Source organism: Pithys albifrons, chromosome 2, assembly GCF_047495875.1.
Source record: "Pithys albifrons albifrons isolate INPA30051 chromosome 2, PitAlb_v1, whole genome shotgun sequence".
NCBI lineage: Eukaryota > Metazoa > Chordata > Aves > Passeriformes > Thamnophilidae > Pithys > Pithys albifrons.
This window is the reverse complement of record NC_092459.1, coordinates 18,098,054-18,115,670: the sequence shown is the minus strand read 5'-3', so window position 1 is coordinate 18,115,670 and position 17,617 is coordinate 18,098,054. Positions and strand designations below refer to the sequence as shown.

Below are 17,617 nucleotides of genomic sequence, written 5' to 3'. Positions count from 1 at the left end.
GTTAAATACAGAAATCAGAATCTTTCTGCATTATTGCATTACCAATAGTTTTGACTTTAAAAAACAAGCTAGGAATTTGCAAGTTAAAAGCTGTTTCACTTCAGGGACAAAGTAATACAGTATTTCAGGTCTGATTAAGCACTGACTCTGAAAAAATTATTGTCCTTTTATGCATGCTTTGATGAAGTAAATGGGGAAAAATGATCAGCAGTTAGGGACAAACCATCTTAAATGTGGTCTTATGCCCTAACCTCAAAAGTGGAAGTGTTTAGGCGTAATCTAATGTTATTCTCTGCCAGAGTGACCATTTCAAATATTCCAATAAAAGTAAAGTAACTCAGATTAAGAACATGATGACTTGTGCTTTCCCATTCATGCCTATGTAGGAATTCAACAGTTTCCTACATATTAAAGCTAAGATTTAAAGGTCTTAACTCTTTATCTTTTAGCTATTGGGATAACAGAAAGGACATAAAAAGGTATGGTTGTTTACCTTTACTAGGGTTAGCAATCTTCCTGTAAGGTGATACTAAGTCAAAACTATTTGTGTTAAATTGAGTTCAGATTTTTAAAGTTTCAGTCTTGAGATATATTTTCAGCAATTAATTTATTGGCTAGCTAATTTACTAACTGTACTAGGAGGAATAAGCTGATTGATTGATTTTTATCAATAGTAGGGATTCTTCTGGAAGATGGTATTTTATACAAATTTGTAGAAGCCAAGAATACAGAACAGGAATTGCCTTCAGGAAGGACAGTTATACAGTACTGTTATTTGGGTTCAAAGATAAAACGATGAACACAGGATTAATATATAAATCATGTATTACAGATGAGTAAGTGTCTACACATTCAAAATACCACTCATGAAAAATGTAATTTTGAATGAAAAAATATAGAACTGACTCTTCCTCTTCCCTCTCCTCCCCCATGGCTCTTAGGTAGTAGTTATAACTAAGACTAAATAAAAAAGAATGAAAATGTGCTATAGTATAGTTGTATCTTCTGTCAAAGCATGCTGACATCTGCTAAATGTAGAGAAAACTTTTATGGAATTTATTTATATTAATTGTTTAAATCATTACATAGGTTAATATTTTCCTTTTACAAGGAAATTTTCTAGGTTTTTGTTCAGCCAGATTTCACGTAGCCTACCAGAAAAAGAAAGATTTACAATATTTTAAACTCACATGTTAAGTAGTAGTAGGCTGTGATCTGATTTCAGTCAGTGGTACCACAGTGAAGCACAGAGTTCTACCCGCGTTTACTGCAGGTGAGCAACTGAGAGAATCCTGTAGTAGAGTCCCTTAACTACTAGCCATGTATTGCATCCATTGAAAGATAAAACTTCAGCATTTAATGATCACTGAAAGCAAATAAAAATACATACTCTACTGCCCTGCTAAACACAGCCGTGTTCTAGAATGAGATTTTGTATTTACACCATGTTTTCTCTTCTAAAGAGCTGGATGTTGAATGCTCTAGTGTCAATTTCAAGAATCTCAGCTCCTCGAGTTCCCAGGGTGGGGAGGGACGTGTTTGGTTTTGATTTTACATTTTCGGGTTCAAATTGAGGATAGAATGGATAAGAGCCAATATTAGATAAAAGTACGTGTGGTTCATCTACAGATTGCACATAAAAGATTTCTTCCTGTTTGAGCCATTTTATTGTGATAACTGGATTTAATATTTAAGGAAGAAAGGGAAATGCGTATCAAAGCTTCTTAAGTCATTGTTCCTTGACTCCTTAAAAATTCTACAATAGTAAAATGATTTACGGGACATTTGCTGATTATATTGCCTTACATTATCATGAATAGACTGCAGATTATTTAAACAAAGCCAAAAAAAATGCCCAAACATGAACAAAAAGTCTCCCCAAACAAACCCCAAACAAAAAAACCCTCAAACCAACCATTATTCATAAAGAAGATTCCATTTTATAATGCTGTAGAGAATTGGAGCAGCCTTGTGGGCATTTTATGGGATTGGAACACGCAGATCTGTCCATCCTCACAAGTCCATAGAGAGTGTCCAGGTTACTGAACTTCTCTGAGGTGGGTATAACTTTCCTTCTTACACTAGTGAGCTCTTATTGGAAAGAGGTTAAGTGTGGATAAGTGATAGGAGCTACTGGAGGGTAGCGTGTTGACCTGGATTCATTGAACAGAAAGCAAACTGAGAACAACTTAATACCAAACACTTTATTACTGATGCTTGTTATTTACAGTATTTACATATTGCACGTTCGCTGGAATGTTTTATACATTTATTATATAAAGTAAATTAATGGCAAGTTGTGTTTGTGTACAAAATCCATGCTCCACTGTCCCAAAAAGTATGTCTACTTGAAATAACGTTCCTGTTTGTCATGCAATTTGTACTCCTAGGGTACAATGTGACCCCAATGCAAGTCTGTTTTAACCAAACTTTTAAAAAATTGCATAAGCATGAAGGATATCAAGTGACCACAACAACTGTGGAGCAGATCTTTAGTAGTTCTAGATATACAAACAAACATTCCTTAAAATTTTAGAATTAAGCAAGAGAACATCAATTTTCTTGGTGAAGTATTTGTGTTTACATAATTTTTGGCAGCATTACACATCAATTGTAAAGTGTGTTTTTAAGTATGGAGCATTAAGTACTACTGGCAGTTATGCTACTGTAAAGAATGTCAACTGCAAACTGTTGATGACATACAAAACGCATGTTAAAAGAATTATGGGAAGTAGTCTGTCAATCTGCAAAAATAAATCTCTTGTTCACAATGGAATTTGCTAAAAGGTAGTAAGTTCTATTTCCCTGTTGGTTTCCAAGGCACTTCTCTTGGTTCTTGGTGTTTCTTGTCATGGTAATAACATCTGGTGGATTAAAAGAAAGAAGAAAATTGCCTTTCATCATTTTTATATTCACATACATATGTTTTATCATAGTGAAAATAGTAAACAGGAGAATTCAGCAATAACTTTTGAAAGATCCAGTAGTATATTTCTGATTTAACTCCGTTCATGTCACCCCTGACTGTTAAATTAATGCTTTGTTAATCAAGGCTGAAATTTTGGAAAGGGACCCTTGTGCTTGTTCCTTTTAGGTAGACGGATTAGGAAAATGCAGTTCTACCTACTGAAAATGTGCTTGTAGTCAAGTCTGGCCTGTTCTAGTGACTGCAACTGTGAAGTCAAAAAGTGAATAAACCTCAGGAATACCATTAACAGATTGCAAAATTCTGTCTAAATGTCTGGGCGTCAATAAGCTGTTGATAGGATCTAGGAAGGATTTGATGTTTCATTGGGTCTATTCGTGAAGAAGCTTGGATTCATATAAACAAGAAACAAATAGCAGTAACTTTCTGAGATTTGGTTGTATAAATTTAGCTCCTGGAATGTCTAAATACAGAGGCAGCGCAAACCTGAGGAGGAGCTGCAGTGGTTCAGTTTGCTGCCAGTTCTAGTAACTATTCCCAGAACAGTTTTGTGGAATGAAATCAAATCCGTTTCTGTGATACTGATATCAAAATCACTGATACAAAAATGACAGGTTTCCACATTGCTTATGGATGTTTATTGTCTATCCTCTAGAAATGTTGACTGAAAGGTTGAGCAGTGAAGGTTTTCACACCCCTGTTCCCTGCCACACCTTCTAAGAAAATAGGTAACTATGGATACATATCTACAAGTCCATCCCCTCTCCAGTAACTTCTGAGTTTGTTTTCTGCAACCAGATTTTCTAGATGGGTAACCACTGAATGCAGCAAGTCTGTCTACCCAGTTTCATGTGTTTCTAAGCCTGTTATTGTTCTTATTTAAAACTAAAAAACATGCGATGTCTTTTTAATCAGCAGGAACTACATAGTCAAAAGATATCACTCTTACATGCAAACAGATGCAGTTGAAACTTGTCTCATAGCCATCAAAAGTCCATGTGGAAGATAAAAACCAGTGGTACACTCTGATACTAGAGTTCTGATGACATTTTTCACATTTTCCATATTATCTGTCGAAAAGTAGGTAACTCTCCTTCCCATGATCAGTGTCAATTCTCTGATCCCAGAGTTTCTCCACAGTTTCTACTGCTTAAGTGTAATTTGTAATAGAATCATTTGAATGCAAAGTCAGTTGGACTGGACGTAATCCATTGAAAATCAAGCTCTTGGTGCATACAGAAATACTTGTTAGTAGTACTTCAGCATTTAGTTTTGCAATTTTTGAAAGCCATGAGGAAATGTAATAACGTTACAGAAAAGCTTAATTTAATTTAGGGGGTTCCTCTGGCTTTGCAGATAGGACAATTACTTTTTTTATATCCTTAGAGGGGAAACAAATACAAATTTTCCTTGTCTTGCATTTTCATCTAGCTTATTTTCTGTAGGTATGCTCCTACTGTACCCTACTTAGGCTATGAAGTTTAAAAGTGATGTTTAGAAGGAATAAACGTGCTTTTGGTTTGATCACTGTGTGGTATAATTCACAAGTTAAACACTGAAAATGTAATAAATAGTTTTTTCATTACTAATGGGAATATGCTGCTCACTGAGAGTGAAAAACAGTGGATGGGATGCTCATCTATTCCTGTTTTTGTGTGGGTATATGATCAAAAACTGTGGATCTTAAGATTCCCAGTGTTGAGGTAACTTACAGTTTTCTAAGTCTCTGGCATTTTCAAAAACACTTGAAAAGGCCCCAGATTTTTAGCATTGATAAATCTGCTGTACTTTTATAGTTTTTTATTTCACATGGTCTGTTTCATGCATCAGCCTAGGAAAATTAGACTGGAATTTATCTGAAGGATGATGGGTAGTCTTAGTGAAGATCCTGAATATGACTTGATGACAGCCTCTGTTGAGAACATGGGTAACTAATTCCTTTCCCCTCAATCTTTTCTAACTCAATCTTTAGTTCTCCTTTGTTAATGCAAAGAAAAAAACCCACAAAAGCTCCCAAGCAAACCAACCAACCAAACCAAACGATTGTTTCAGTTTTTGAAAGCACAAATGAAAGCTTTTAAACACAAATTGTAAGGGCGTATTACAGCTTTCCAGATGTTTCTAGTTATTATCTGCACAAGATGATAGACTCTGTAAGAAAAAGCTAATTTATATGAGAAAAATTTAATGGTTTAAATACCAATATAAACTTTAAGAGACTGTGCCAGTTGGATACTCTGCCAATAAGAGAACTTCCATATGCTTACATCAAAAAATTCTTTCCCCAATTGCATGCACATGGGTGGAATTTGTTTGTGATGTGATGAGAGAGATCCATGCATTGAAGATGATAAAGTTCTTAATGTTCCATCTGGTGATGCCACAGACATCCCATAGGAAACAAAACTACAAGTTGCCTCTTAATAAACTTGGACTATGCCACAGTAGTAACCACGCACACTGGCTGCCTAATTCGAAGCAGTAGTTCTGATAGAAGTCTGACGTTTGTTACTTTGGGAACTACTTCCTGGTGCCAAGCAGAGCTGATTGAACATGCCCTGAGAAGCTGTTTGTAACAGATCAAGCAATACATTCTAGAAAACAAGGGTCTGCCCTCACTGAATAGTACACAATCTTAATTTCACCTTCACTTTTATGAGCGTCTGACATTACTGGACTGCACTCAATGTTACTCTGAGTAAGAAACAGTGTAAGAGAGAAAGCAATTAAAGGCTGTTGTTTCCATTAAAACACTTGAAGCCAAATTTAAATGCTCAAATATTATCTTGGTTTAAGAATAGTTTGGAAAAAATGGATGTATAATGTGGTGTATATGAATGGGGTATTTAGTGGGGAATTCTGGGTTTTGTGTATATAAAGTTTCCAACTTTGTCTTATATTTTCAGCATTTTTCACATACATTACTAGTATGGTCAATACATCTTGAGTTTACACAGATATTTCTGAGTTCCAAAGGAAGTTTCAGTTATCAGTGAGCTTTAGCTTACTAGGAATTTTATAAAGAATCTTAGATCTTCACATCTACAAATATTATTTGTATCTGTTTCTTAAGGAAACATGCAACTAATAGACTTCATACACTTTTTATAGTATATAAAACCTCATTTTCTCTGCTTAGTCAGAGATTCCTACTACTTTACCAGTCTTGTATTTATTACTGTAAAAGTGTTTGTGTCATTAGTTTTACTTGTTCATTTGAAATAACTGTAGACACTTTAAAAAGTTGAAAAAACCCATAAATACTTGTCAGTACAGAAATTAGAAGAAAACTTCAAAACTAAAGTATATAATAATATATGATAATGCAGTCCCCTTGGTTTTTTAATGACTCCTCATGGTACAAGAAGGTTTTCAACATATGTGATGAGATCAGTATTGGTCTCTAGCAAACACTTAAAGAAGAGGTAATGGAAAAGGGAGAGCACCAACAAAAGCAGTAAAATCTGATTTTAGCCAAAGTGGCTGTTACAAACTGTTTTCAAAAGGGACATATTTTCAGATTCATCACCATCTGTCACAGGAAATACACAAGATCTGAATTGGGAACTTTATTTAGGTGAAGACTTGAGAAATCCTGTTCCTGACATTTCTTATCTACTGCAGATATGGACGACATTAGAATTGTGGGATGTATCTGCATGGGGTGGACAAAGCAAGCATGGAATAGGAGAAATACTAGGAAGCTGGCTGAAGAACAGAACAAAAAAAGAGCATGAAGGAAAGGACTCTTAACATAGCTGTGTTGACCATGAGAATGAATTACAGAATAAAATTAATCAGAGACAGTGCTGGTGTCAGCCAGGGAATGCAGCCAGGGTTGCTGACTTTAAAAAAAAGAAAAGAGACTACTGAGTGATGTAATACAAATCTGTTCTGGTTTCACTCATGCAATCACGAGTTGAAGGGCTGTTACTGGGTCCCTACACTGCTTATACCTGTGGGACACGCAGAATGGGAACATACACTTAAAAAGAAGAGAAGCTGGGGCCCAGTTATATATGTATAGGATAAATGAGAAGAAGTGAAGGGTCCATATGACATGTACCATAAACACACACATGGACCCACATAGGTATGTGTTGCAACAGTCACATATACCTAATTCCTGTTTTTTCATCTTATTTTCCTGTTTAATCTTAGCTTAGAGTTTCAATGTCTTGTGTGCTTTAAAACTGTGATAGTACAAAATGCGTTTCATGTACAAATAAAAAGAAATCTGATCTCTACATGTGGATAGATGCCAGGGTAATAGTGCATCTGTAGCCCAGCCCACTTATAAGCCGCCAATGAAATGAAAGTCAGATAATGAGCATAACAGGACACCTAATTAATTTCACAGAAATCAAACTGATGCACTGGAGAAGCTTTGAGGAGAAAAGATGCTTAATCTTATGGAGACATCTGTGAATCTCAAGGCATATGTGGTAGAGAATAGTCTTTCTATCTACTAACAGAGGGTGCTTAACAATTCTACCACTACTGATTTGTGTCTATGTGGAGAATAACAAAAGTGGAGTTGTTACTGACACTGAAATATGCCTGCTAGTTGAGCAAAGGTGTTGTTTGAGAGATGGCCATTTTTACATAGACTCCCAGCTTGAGATGAGAACTACTTTAGTTCCCATTCCTTCATACTACAAGGTGTATGATGGAATGTTAAGATAAAACTTTCTAAAGAAAGGGAGAAAAAAATTCCTTACTCTGATGTATCTGCTTATTGTATTGGTAATAATATTATTCACCTATTTGCAAAAGTAAACAAATTATATCTCATTTATCTACACTGGATAGAGAGTATGGCTTGTAGCCACCTTTTATGAAATTGAATAGCTCCATGATGTTTTCCTGCAGCCATCTTTTTTGTTGAGATTAAATAATCCAAATTCCTTCAACTAGTCTCTTAAACAGTTTTCTAGGCCTTTGGTCGTCCACATTGTTCTTTGGACTCTTACAAGAAGCACTGATATGTCTTCAAGTGTGGTGCCCTTAATCACAGTATTCCAGTAAGAATGATTATTTCAGAAGTTTCATAAACAATGATTGCTTTTATAAATTCCAGTATGTTGTTGGACTTTTTTCAAGTGTGACATGGTTGACTTGCTTACTTTGTGATCCACTACTTTGTGATGCCTATGTTTTTGACAGAACTATCTAACTATTCCCAAAATGCCATATATTTCTGCAGCTGAATACTTCTACATGACTTTATAATTCTGCTCTTTAAATTTTATCTTCGTTTTAGACTATTCAGCTTATTTTCCAAGATTATTTTCAAGATTTTACTGTCTCACGGTTGCTTCTCCTACACTACGGTAATGCTTAAGTATAGTATTCTATCACCCAAGTTATTATGAAAGTATTGAACAGAATCATACCCATAATGAAACTGTGACACTGCTCAATACATTTTCCCAGTTTTGACAGTGAAGCACTAAGAATTTATTTGTGCATCTTTTCCCAGTCATTTTGATATTTATCTTGATCATATTTCCCTAGCTTGCTTGTAAGAATGCCATGCAAAACAGTGTCAATGCTTTAAAAAATAAACTAAACCACTTAATATTTATTACTTTTTCTCACTCATTTTCTCCAGAAGATGTATATTTTGTCACAGTGTTAAAATATCTTGGTTTGACAGCATTTGTTACTGGCAAATCCATATGGTCATTATTTATCCCTTTGTCTGAGGTCACATTTTTGTCTCAGGTAAATGTTTAATACAGAACGTAAATTATTCTTTTGTATTCTTTTGTGAAAGTTTTCTAAAAATACAGATAGTTTGGAGGTACTTTTGGGGTTGGTTGGTTGGCTTGTTTTATTTTGGTGTCATGAGGAAATTTCCCAAGTATCTGCGGTAAATAGAGGTACATGTAGGCAAAAGGGAGTGGATTAACCCGTAGACATGAGAGGTGAACATAATGAAATCCCACGAAACCCAAGCAGCTTGAAGTTAGTTTATCAATGCTAGTAATATTACATTTTAATTTAATTACTATAAAAGCACCTGCAGCCTATCTGCATTTAGAAAGCTTTCATGTGAATAGCTATGTGTATATTAGTTTGTACTAAGGAGTACACCATAGATGTACAGCTGCACACATAAAAGAGTGGCTGCTGCTCCCAATACAGGGAATTGTGTACTGAGTCAACTCTTGAAATATAAGCCACAGCTGTTGTGTTTTGTTCTGTAACAACAAATTCACTATCTGCTAACTGTATGCTGCTATAAATAGGTCACAGATGATGCATATGGACTTTTAGGTAATGACTTCCAGTAGGGGGTACCTTTCCTTGATGCCAAAATTTGCCAGATTAAATCAGTTACTTCTAGTTCTGTTAGAGGGTTATACCTTAACTAAAGGACAGTTGTTACTATCCACCCATGAATTTTCATGTGTGAAACAACATCCACTGCTTTGCTATGCAGTGAAATGTCATTACTGCTAATAAACAGCTTACCTTTATCCTTCCATGCACATTGGGCTTACTGCCAACCGAGTTAGAAGCCTGGCACATCTTTTATAGTCTGTCATGAAAAAAAGAGCATAAACAGTTACCAAAGTAACCAGTTTTGCCATTAGAAATCAACATTGATATCAGTGTCAAATTAGTGTCATAATGAAGTTTAATGAATACCTTAGTTTGCACCAGAATAAAAGTCAACTCCTTGGACTTAGAAATGCAGTGTGTAAAACTGTGTAACTGAAAGCCATGTCTAATGGCACATTGACTATGTGACTGACTTCTGCATATGTTCTATCTGTAAACAAATACCATGATTGAGCTTGGAGGCTCTCCAAGTGTGTGTATGTAGAAAAATTTATACATCTGTGTCTGTGCTTACATGTAGGATCTAAACATGTGACTGCAGTATTTCCATACTAGAGGAAGGGTAAGTAGTGCTCATCCGCCTTTGAAATCCAGCCCTTAGTGAGCATGTCTATCAACTTAATTAATGCCACTTTCCAATAGATTTTCTTCCTGGGAAAACTGTTAAATTAGACAAATAACATCTTCTAGTCGTAAGTCCAGCCCAAGTAGGTGATCACATCATAAACATAACTGTATCAAGTTTCATTTTAAAACTAGTAAAACTGTTTTTTCAACAGCACTCTTATTGTTCATATTTTAGGTACCTCCTTCTTTTTGATGCATTTATAATAAGGAACAGAAAACCAATGCAAAACTAAAAATAATCAAAAGGGTTTTGGGTTTTTTTCATTAACATGACAAACGGAAAGAAAATATTGTGGAAGTTGGTTATGGACAGATAGAAAAGTAAATTACTTTTCAGGTGCTAATGCTACTACACTGTACAAAGTACTAGAAAGTATGCCAACAAAATGCTTTTGTACTGGCTACCAGCATGTTGCAGCATCATAGATACTTTTAATTTTTTTTCTTGTTTGTACACAAAATGAACAGTATTATTTGAAGTCAGGAAAAAGTAACATCATCCTGTGCATGAAGAATTAAAGCAGGCTGTTGATCTCATTTTCCCAAGAGAAAGTTACTTTAAAGAGATGCTAATCAGTCCAGTAACTGATGCTGATTTTTGTTAGTCATTATTTCATTAATGAGTAACTACATCTAATGTATCCTAGAGATGCAATGTTAACAATCTCTAACTCACAGCATAGTTATACTATAATTGCCATTCATACAAATCATCCTCCATTATCCAGGCATTATGTTGGTAGGTATGTCACCTGTCAGGAGGAAAAGGCTAATTTAGATTTTAAGACCAACTAGTTTTTAGCTTCACAGCTTGGGTACTAATTTGTGCTGAGCCAAATGATGTTTGTGTTGTGATCCTTACGATAAAGGTTATACGACCTCTTGCTTGTTCAAAACAGACAAGTTATGAACAACTTGCATCTCCTCCCATATAAACAGAATGTGATCTGGTTAGGGATCATCTATAAATCCTTATTTTTCCAAGACATTCCTAAATTTGAAGCCTTACAAACAGGGAAAAAGTCTTACCAAATATGCCTTTTAAATATATTGGGCTGAAATATTTATTAATACTTGAAACTTGGAATCTGTAACTCTTGTTTCTATTCCCAGCTCTGCTAGTGACCCAACTGGTTGACCTCAGACAAGTAAAATAAAGTGTGCTTCCATTCTGAAAAGGCTGTACTAAAATAGCATCTGCTTACTCAACAGGTCCACCTCAGTATGAATCCGGAGTCACATCTACTGACTGATAAATGTCAATGTTAGATTTTTTTATTTAATTCTCTGTGCTGCTAACAGTGAAGAGATATCATAAACTGCACTTGGTTGTGTGCCATCAGCAGTTATTTTCCTAAGCCTTAGGAAGTTATGTTTTTGTAATTCACAGAAAACAAGTGTTGCAAAGATTCCTTGTCAACATCACTGGTAGATTGGTAGCTAACCAGCCAAAACAGAAAATGCCTATCAAGTATGTTCTACATAAATAATCAATGAAAAGGAAATTATCCCACCTGAATTTCAGATCCCATATTGAATTTGCAGCACTAGAATTTAAATATGAGGTGTTTGTGAGAGGAGTCACTTCCTGTGAAAAGCAAACACTTGCTTTGGAATCCACAATGTATACACATTAGTACCTAAAGAGGCAATGTTTACAGCCATTCTACATAGTATATTTGCACTGAAAAGGTTTTGTTTCCATTTTCCACTCTGTAATGCTGATGCTGTCCTAGCAATGCTATAAAGAATACTTAGTATATTTTAGAGCACTCCAAATTCTTCATTGCAACGAGTGAGTTCTGACATTGTGTCACTACTGGTACCTGGCAGGGATATTAAATTTTAGAATTTCCTTTTGTTTTAGGGAAGTTTCTGGTTTTGTCACTTACATGCTGGGATGGTGCAGTCCCTTGTATTGTGATAAAGCCGATGAAAGTGTTTACTACATTTTGGGCTGAAGTAGAGTGGACCTGAAATTAAAGAAACAGTAAGTTATGAATCACCACAGCTCACAGGAAGAGTAGCACAGCTTACAGTGTCTACGTGAAATGACGGATACCAATGAAAAATTAAAATATACCTGTTAAATGCTTTAAGAACTTGTCTTTCATCCTCAGATCTCTGGGAACTATTTCTGTTGAACAGAAAAAAGAATAGTCACTCTGCTGCACTGGAACTCTGCTTGCCAAGCATAGTGTGGGGACAGAATATTTTGTCCAGCAAACATCACCACCATGTCTTGACAAATGCCCAGGGGTTGAAAGTCCTTTGCATACAGTAGGCCAAATTTCAAGCATTTGCTTTACATAGGAACTCCTGTAAAATGCTCTGTGAAATACACTGTGGTGGTGTAACAATGTCTGTTAGATATGCAGTCATTAATGATGATGGTAATTAACGTAAGAATCATATTTTAGCTCTCTATGAATTACATTATCAAGTTTGCTTAGATGTAAATTCTTCAAGAAACTTTAGTTCATGGTTGCTCAGAAAGAGCATATTACGCTAATGGTAAAGATCTAAAGTTAAACTCAAGTTTGGGGTTCTGTCTTCTAATTCTCTTACGCAAATGTGCCCACTATTCTATCACATGTTTGTAAAAGCACTGTTCTGCTGTAATTGTGAAACTGGATTGATCTACTTACAGGAATCCTTTTTTCCCTCCCCTTTAGCAGTAAATAAAATTCATAGGAAATGATTCCAAGCAAATTGCTCTCTTCTGGCTCCCTGTGTTTGTGGTTTACCGCCTTGTGTTTTGTGTTCAGCAGATGGCAAAATGAAACTGGTTTACTGAAATCCATTTTAGCCCTAACCCTTGTTTGTGACTTCCTGATTTACAGCTATCTTTGATTGCTTTCCGTTACAAACTCTATGCTGATAGCTCAGTGCTGATTGTGTATGATACACTACATGGTGCTTTATTTATTTGACCATAAATGCCTGAGCAGCCTTTTTCATTCCCCTGGCACCTCTTATCAGATATAAAGCAAGAGAGCATTTCCATCCAGATGTGATTCACTTGTGAGGTTAGACACTTCTCGAAAGTCGTTTTTCATTTACTTCTAACTTTAGTCAGTGTAAGTAAAATTGACCTTGGCCAATTTGACCTAATTATGTCAAGAAGAGCATTAAAAACACACATGCTTTACTCAGAAATTTCCCATGGGACACTCACTGGGAAAGTGATGCCCAAACTGAAATGAAAGACTCTAACTAGTGGTTCCTTTTCAGAGTTGCTGGGAATAACTCCATTACAATATCAGAATGAAAAATCCTGCTTAGGAGTCAATAACAACACTATGAACTAACCTACTCTGAAGCAGGTTTATTAATTACATATATAACTGTTCAGCACAACCCAGATGTTTTGCACCAATATGTTGGAGTGATCAAAAACTATGCCCACGTTCCAAGGTTACATTTAGAGTTGTGCAGATCAGGGTTCCCTGCTTAGTCTGGCCTCTGACTTATCAGCATTTATAAAACAAAATGTTCTCCCTGTGATGATCTTAAGCAGAACAAAATTGTCTTCCTTTGTACATTCATTAATCATCAAGATGGAGAACCAACATTTTCATGACAACCACCAATAAATGCAAATCACGAGCATATTTGAATGTGAATGAGAATGAAGAAAAGGTACAATGAAGCTTTATGAGATGAATAAAGACAAAATAAATAGCATACTAACAAAACAAAGTCAGTTTGGGAAAAGGTGAGTAGGCATTTGCTGGAAAATATTCAGAAAGTCACTTTCAGTAGGAGGGGTAAGAATACGCAGCAGTAATGCTGTAAGGGCTTGGGAGAGAAAGGGAACAGTAAATTAAACATGGCAGCAGGAAAAGCCAAATCAATTTCCAACTGGGCGCACAGAGGTATGTCATGAAACTGAGCAGTAACTATCCATCAATGTGTGCCTTTATATGACTACTTCTGGACTGCTCTATGCAACCCTGAACATCTTACAAACAAACCTGGGCTTTCACTGGAGGTTAGAGAAAAGCCAGTTGAATAAGCAGAAAGATGCCTGCAGGAGTGTCCCAGATTGGTCACACCCTCTACAGTGACAGAGAACTGCTTCAGCTCCCTAGTATTTCAAAGGTGCTACCTCTGGAATAAAAAAGGAATGAACAAGCAGGGCGAAAAGTTCAATGAAGCTGACCTCCATAAAAGACTTCTAGATGTGAGGTCTTTAAAGACATGCTATAGTCCTGCAGGGGAATTCTTGCCAGTGTAATTTCCAAGGAACACTTAAACCAACCACATTATAGTAAGTGATAACTTTCCAGGAAAAAGAACATTTTCATCCTTTATTTCTTTGATTTCAGCCCATTTCAGTCTTGTCTGTTACTAATTGGTTTTGTTCAAAGCCACAGGAAGTTGGACTTTCAGTTGAGTACATTATCCAGAGTAAAAGACTCTGAGAAGTGAATGGAGATCTATTCTAAATTTGCCATCTGTGTCTATTTCTGATACCAAAGTGAACCTGCAGTATTTTGAGTGGTAAATTCTTGATATAAAATTAGTAACCTGATGCACTGTCTCATTCACCAAGGCTCCCTAGAGGAAAAAAAAAAGATCTCCTATGTCATAGGCTGTGACTTACCAACTCTCTGCTCATCCTGATATCCTCCATAGTCAGCCACTTCCCTTCGATCCAAGTTGTAGTCATGCTTGGAGAAGTATTGCATCCCATTCTCCTTCTCCAAGTGGTACCTTTTCAGTTCCTGAATGATCTCCATGATCAGATTTAAGAGACTTTGCTTGTCCTTCAAATCTGCAGAGTCAGTTTTCTCTTTGCAATATCCTGCTGAGAGCATTAAGAGTACCAGCCCCAGCAACCCAGGAGACCTCAGTCCACTCATTGCAGTCCGACCTGAAGAGTGCACGAGGGGATGAAGACGAAGGATCCGCTGCTGTGGGGGGGCCTCCTGTTTCACTGGAAGAGAAAATCGGGGCTGGGTCGAACGTGGGGAGACTCGTGGGGGTGAAATTGGAAATATTACAGGAGGAAAGCGCGGGGATCACTTCGCAGGTTACAAAAGCCGCGGGCGTACATGTCGCGGGGCAGAGCGGAGGGTCCGCCCGGGGTCCGGCGCTGCTCGCAGCGCCCGCCCGGCCTCCCGCAGCCGGGCCCCGCGGGAGGGCGGGCGCGCAGCCCCGGAGCGGCACCAGGCCAGGGGTGCCCCGGCGGGACCCCTCGCCCCGGCAGAGCAGATCTCCAGTCTCGACGAGCGTTCCGCCCCGCCTCTCCCTGCCCCGCCCGCGGCCGCGGAGCGGAGCAGCGCAGGCGACGGGCAACAACTTTCCCCGAAGTTTGTGCCGGAGAGCAGCGGCAGCGACGCAGCGAGCGGGTCTCCACTCTCGCTGCGGGGCTTGGCGCCCGGGCTGCGGGAAGGAGCGGCGGGACGGGCAGTGCGCAGCTGGGACACAGCCGTCCGGGGGCAGGGAACGGCAGCGCCAGCCTCGCCTTTCTCTGCCCTTCTCCCTGCTCGGGGAAGGGGCACGGGCGGCCGCGGCCACCTCCGCAGGGAGCAGCCCGGAGCGGCGGCGAGCCTCATCCCCGAAGCCGCTAGCCTTCGGACGGCTGACCGCCCCACGCTCCGTGGGACGGCTCTACCCTACCAACTCCGGCGGGGTCCGGCGGTGGCCGCTCCCGCCCGCGGGCTGTCACTGGCCCCGCCGCACGCACGCTTTGCCCCGGCGGGGCACAAGGGGTGCAGGGGAGGGAGACGGAGGGAAAAAGGTTGCTGGCCCTCGCCGGACGCTTTACCTGACTCTCCGTCCCACAGGCCGAGGTGTCTTCCCCCCGGGAGCCGCTCCCAGGACAGCAGCAGCCCGCGAGCGGCGGGGAGTCGAAGTATTCCACGGCTGGCCCGCCCGCCCCCCTCCCGTCCCTGCGCTCCCGTTGTATCCACGATCTACTCCATCGCCGCCAGTCCCAGCGCAGCCGCTTATATAGGCTATAGGATGGACATGAGACGGCAGATAGTATCGACTTGGAAGTGGGTGGAAAACAATAAAAGTCCACTTGGCAACCTCGGGAGCGTCGCTGCTTGCACAAGCCCCCCCTTCCCGCCCTCTCTCCCCTCCCGCCCCGGTCCCCCCCGTCCCTCCCCCTGTTCTGCTCTCCCGGGTAGGGCTCAGTCACTCCTTCGCCGCTCTCCGACGTAAGGAGACGGTCCCAAGTGTGTGTGTAGAGTGGGAGGGGGCGGCGGCGGGAAGATGGGGACGAGGGGATGCGCCTCGCCCGAGCCTTTAATTAGAAACGCGCTGAGGAGCCTCTGAAATATTGATGCCCCTGGCGCAGCTCCCATCAGGCGGGCCCCCGGCCCGCGGCCGCAGCCCCGCCAGGGGCGGGCGGGGAAGCCGCCTGTTTACCGGGAACTCCGGGCCCGGCTGCGGCGGGGAAGGGGAGGTGTTGGGGCGGGGGCGAGCTGCGGAGGAAGGGGAAGGCTATTTCTGCTCGCGCCGGCCGGGAAGCCCGCGGAGAGGCGGCTGGATTTGGGTGGAAGGAGGGAACGGGCGTGCTGCCTCTCGCCGATTCTTGGCACGGGCGATCCCGGGTGGCGAGCCGGCTTCCTGGGCTCCCGGCGCGGCGCTGCCTGGAAGCGCTGCCAGCGCGGCCGGGCGAGGAGGAGAAGGAGAGCGAAGGCGCTGCCCCGGCGGCAGCGCCCTGTCCGCTCCAGCAGCCGCTGGCCTCTCGGCAGAGCGAGCGCCTCCCGCCAGATCCCGTCCCCAGAGCACACACGCGCTGCCGCCCTGCCCGCGGGGCCGCTCGGGGCCGGGGGAGCTGAAAGCCGATCCGGCTGAACTTCCCGTTTGCTCTGCCCGTGCAGACAGCCCGCTCCAGCCCCGCGCGCTTATCCCGCTCCAGCCCCGCGCGCGCAGCCCGCTCCAGCCCCGCGCCGCCCGTTCCGCAGGCTGCCACCACAGCGCCCCCCAGCGGCTGCCACAGCGCCCCCCAGCGGCTGCCACAGCGCCCCCCAGCGGCCGCCCGAGCGCGGCGTCGCCACCGCCAGGGGGCGCTGCGGTCCCCGCCCGGGGGAAGGGACCCCAAAGGTCATCCCGGTCCGTCCTCACTCCCGGGGGCAGGAGCGCCTTGCACCAGATCAGGATGCTCCAAGCCCCATCCAGCCTGGCCCTGAACACTTCTAGAAACGGGACATCCACAACTTCGCTTCCTGTATGTGTCTTACTTTATGCCATTGGGTTCCCCAGCTGTTTTATTTTTTACCTGTATTAATCGATTTATCTTTGAAAACAACATACAAATGGCATGTATGTCTGTTACTACAAAAATCCTAGCCCATGCTGACACAGGAAAGGTACAAAAACATTAAAAACCCTGGAAAAGTAAACACTGCATGATGAAGAAAAAGACCCAGAGGCAAGACTGAGCAAGACCACTTTGTCAGGAGTCCAGAATCCTTCCTCCTCTTGGCTTCATGGTTTGTTTCCAGTCACCTTGAGGCTCGGGGAAAAAAGAAATTGAACAATCAGTTCAACAGTGAGAAAGAATGTCCCTTTTCATGGCATAACTTGGTATGGCTGTATTTACATGTTAGTCATTCCAAATATTGACACATCGGGGTCACATATTGGAGAGAGAGAAGATGGAAAACAAGCCAGGCAGTATTCAGCCTTATATTCTGTTCCTAATATTACATTCCAAATGCTGCTTCACCTGAGGTAATCTCTTTGGAAAAA

General features: G+C 40.8%; 1 protein-coding gene across 1 annotated transcript; it reads right to left on the bottom strand.

The window, feature by feature from the left end:
• Nucleotides 1-2,458: 2,458 nt before the first annotated feature.
• On the bottom strand, nucleotides 2,459-15,787 carry ALKAL2 (ALK and LTK ligand 2). The gene is made up of 6 exons (XM_071548419.1): nucleotides 15,681-15,787; nucleotides 14,514-14,846; nucleotides 11,988-12,041; nucleotides 11,797-11,877; nucleotides 9,407-9,473; nucleotides 2,459-2,864 (listed from the first exon to the last, which is right to left on the bottom strand). The coding sequence occupies exons 2-5, from the start codon at nucleotides 14,770-14,772 to the stop codon at nucleotides 9,409-9,411; spliced, it is 459 nt and encodes a 152-aa protein (XP_071404520.1). The 5' UTR covers nucleotides 14,773-14,846; nucleotides 15,681-15,787; the 3' UTR covers nucleotides 2,459-2,864; nucleotides 9,407-9,408.
• Between the last annotated feature and the right edge of the window lie 1,830 nt (nucleotides 15,788-17,617).

Bases quoted from the DNA above. Each gene is read 5' to 3' on its own strand.
- ALKAL2 (XM_071548419.1), bottom strand. From the start codon at position 14,772: ATGAGTGGACTGAGGTCTCCTGGGTTGCTGGGGCTGGTACTCTTAATG. The intron at 12,042-14,513 runs GTAAGTCACAGC...TCTGTTCAACAG, and splicing joins TCAGGATGAGCAGAGAGTTG to AAATAGTTCCCAGAGATCTG. The intron at 9,474-11,796 runs GTAAGTGACAAA...TTTTCATGACAG, and splicing joins GGACTGCACCATCCCAGCAT to ACTATAAAAGATGTGCCAGG.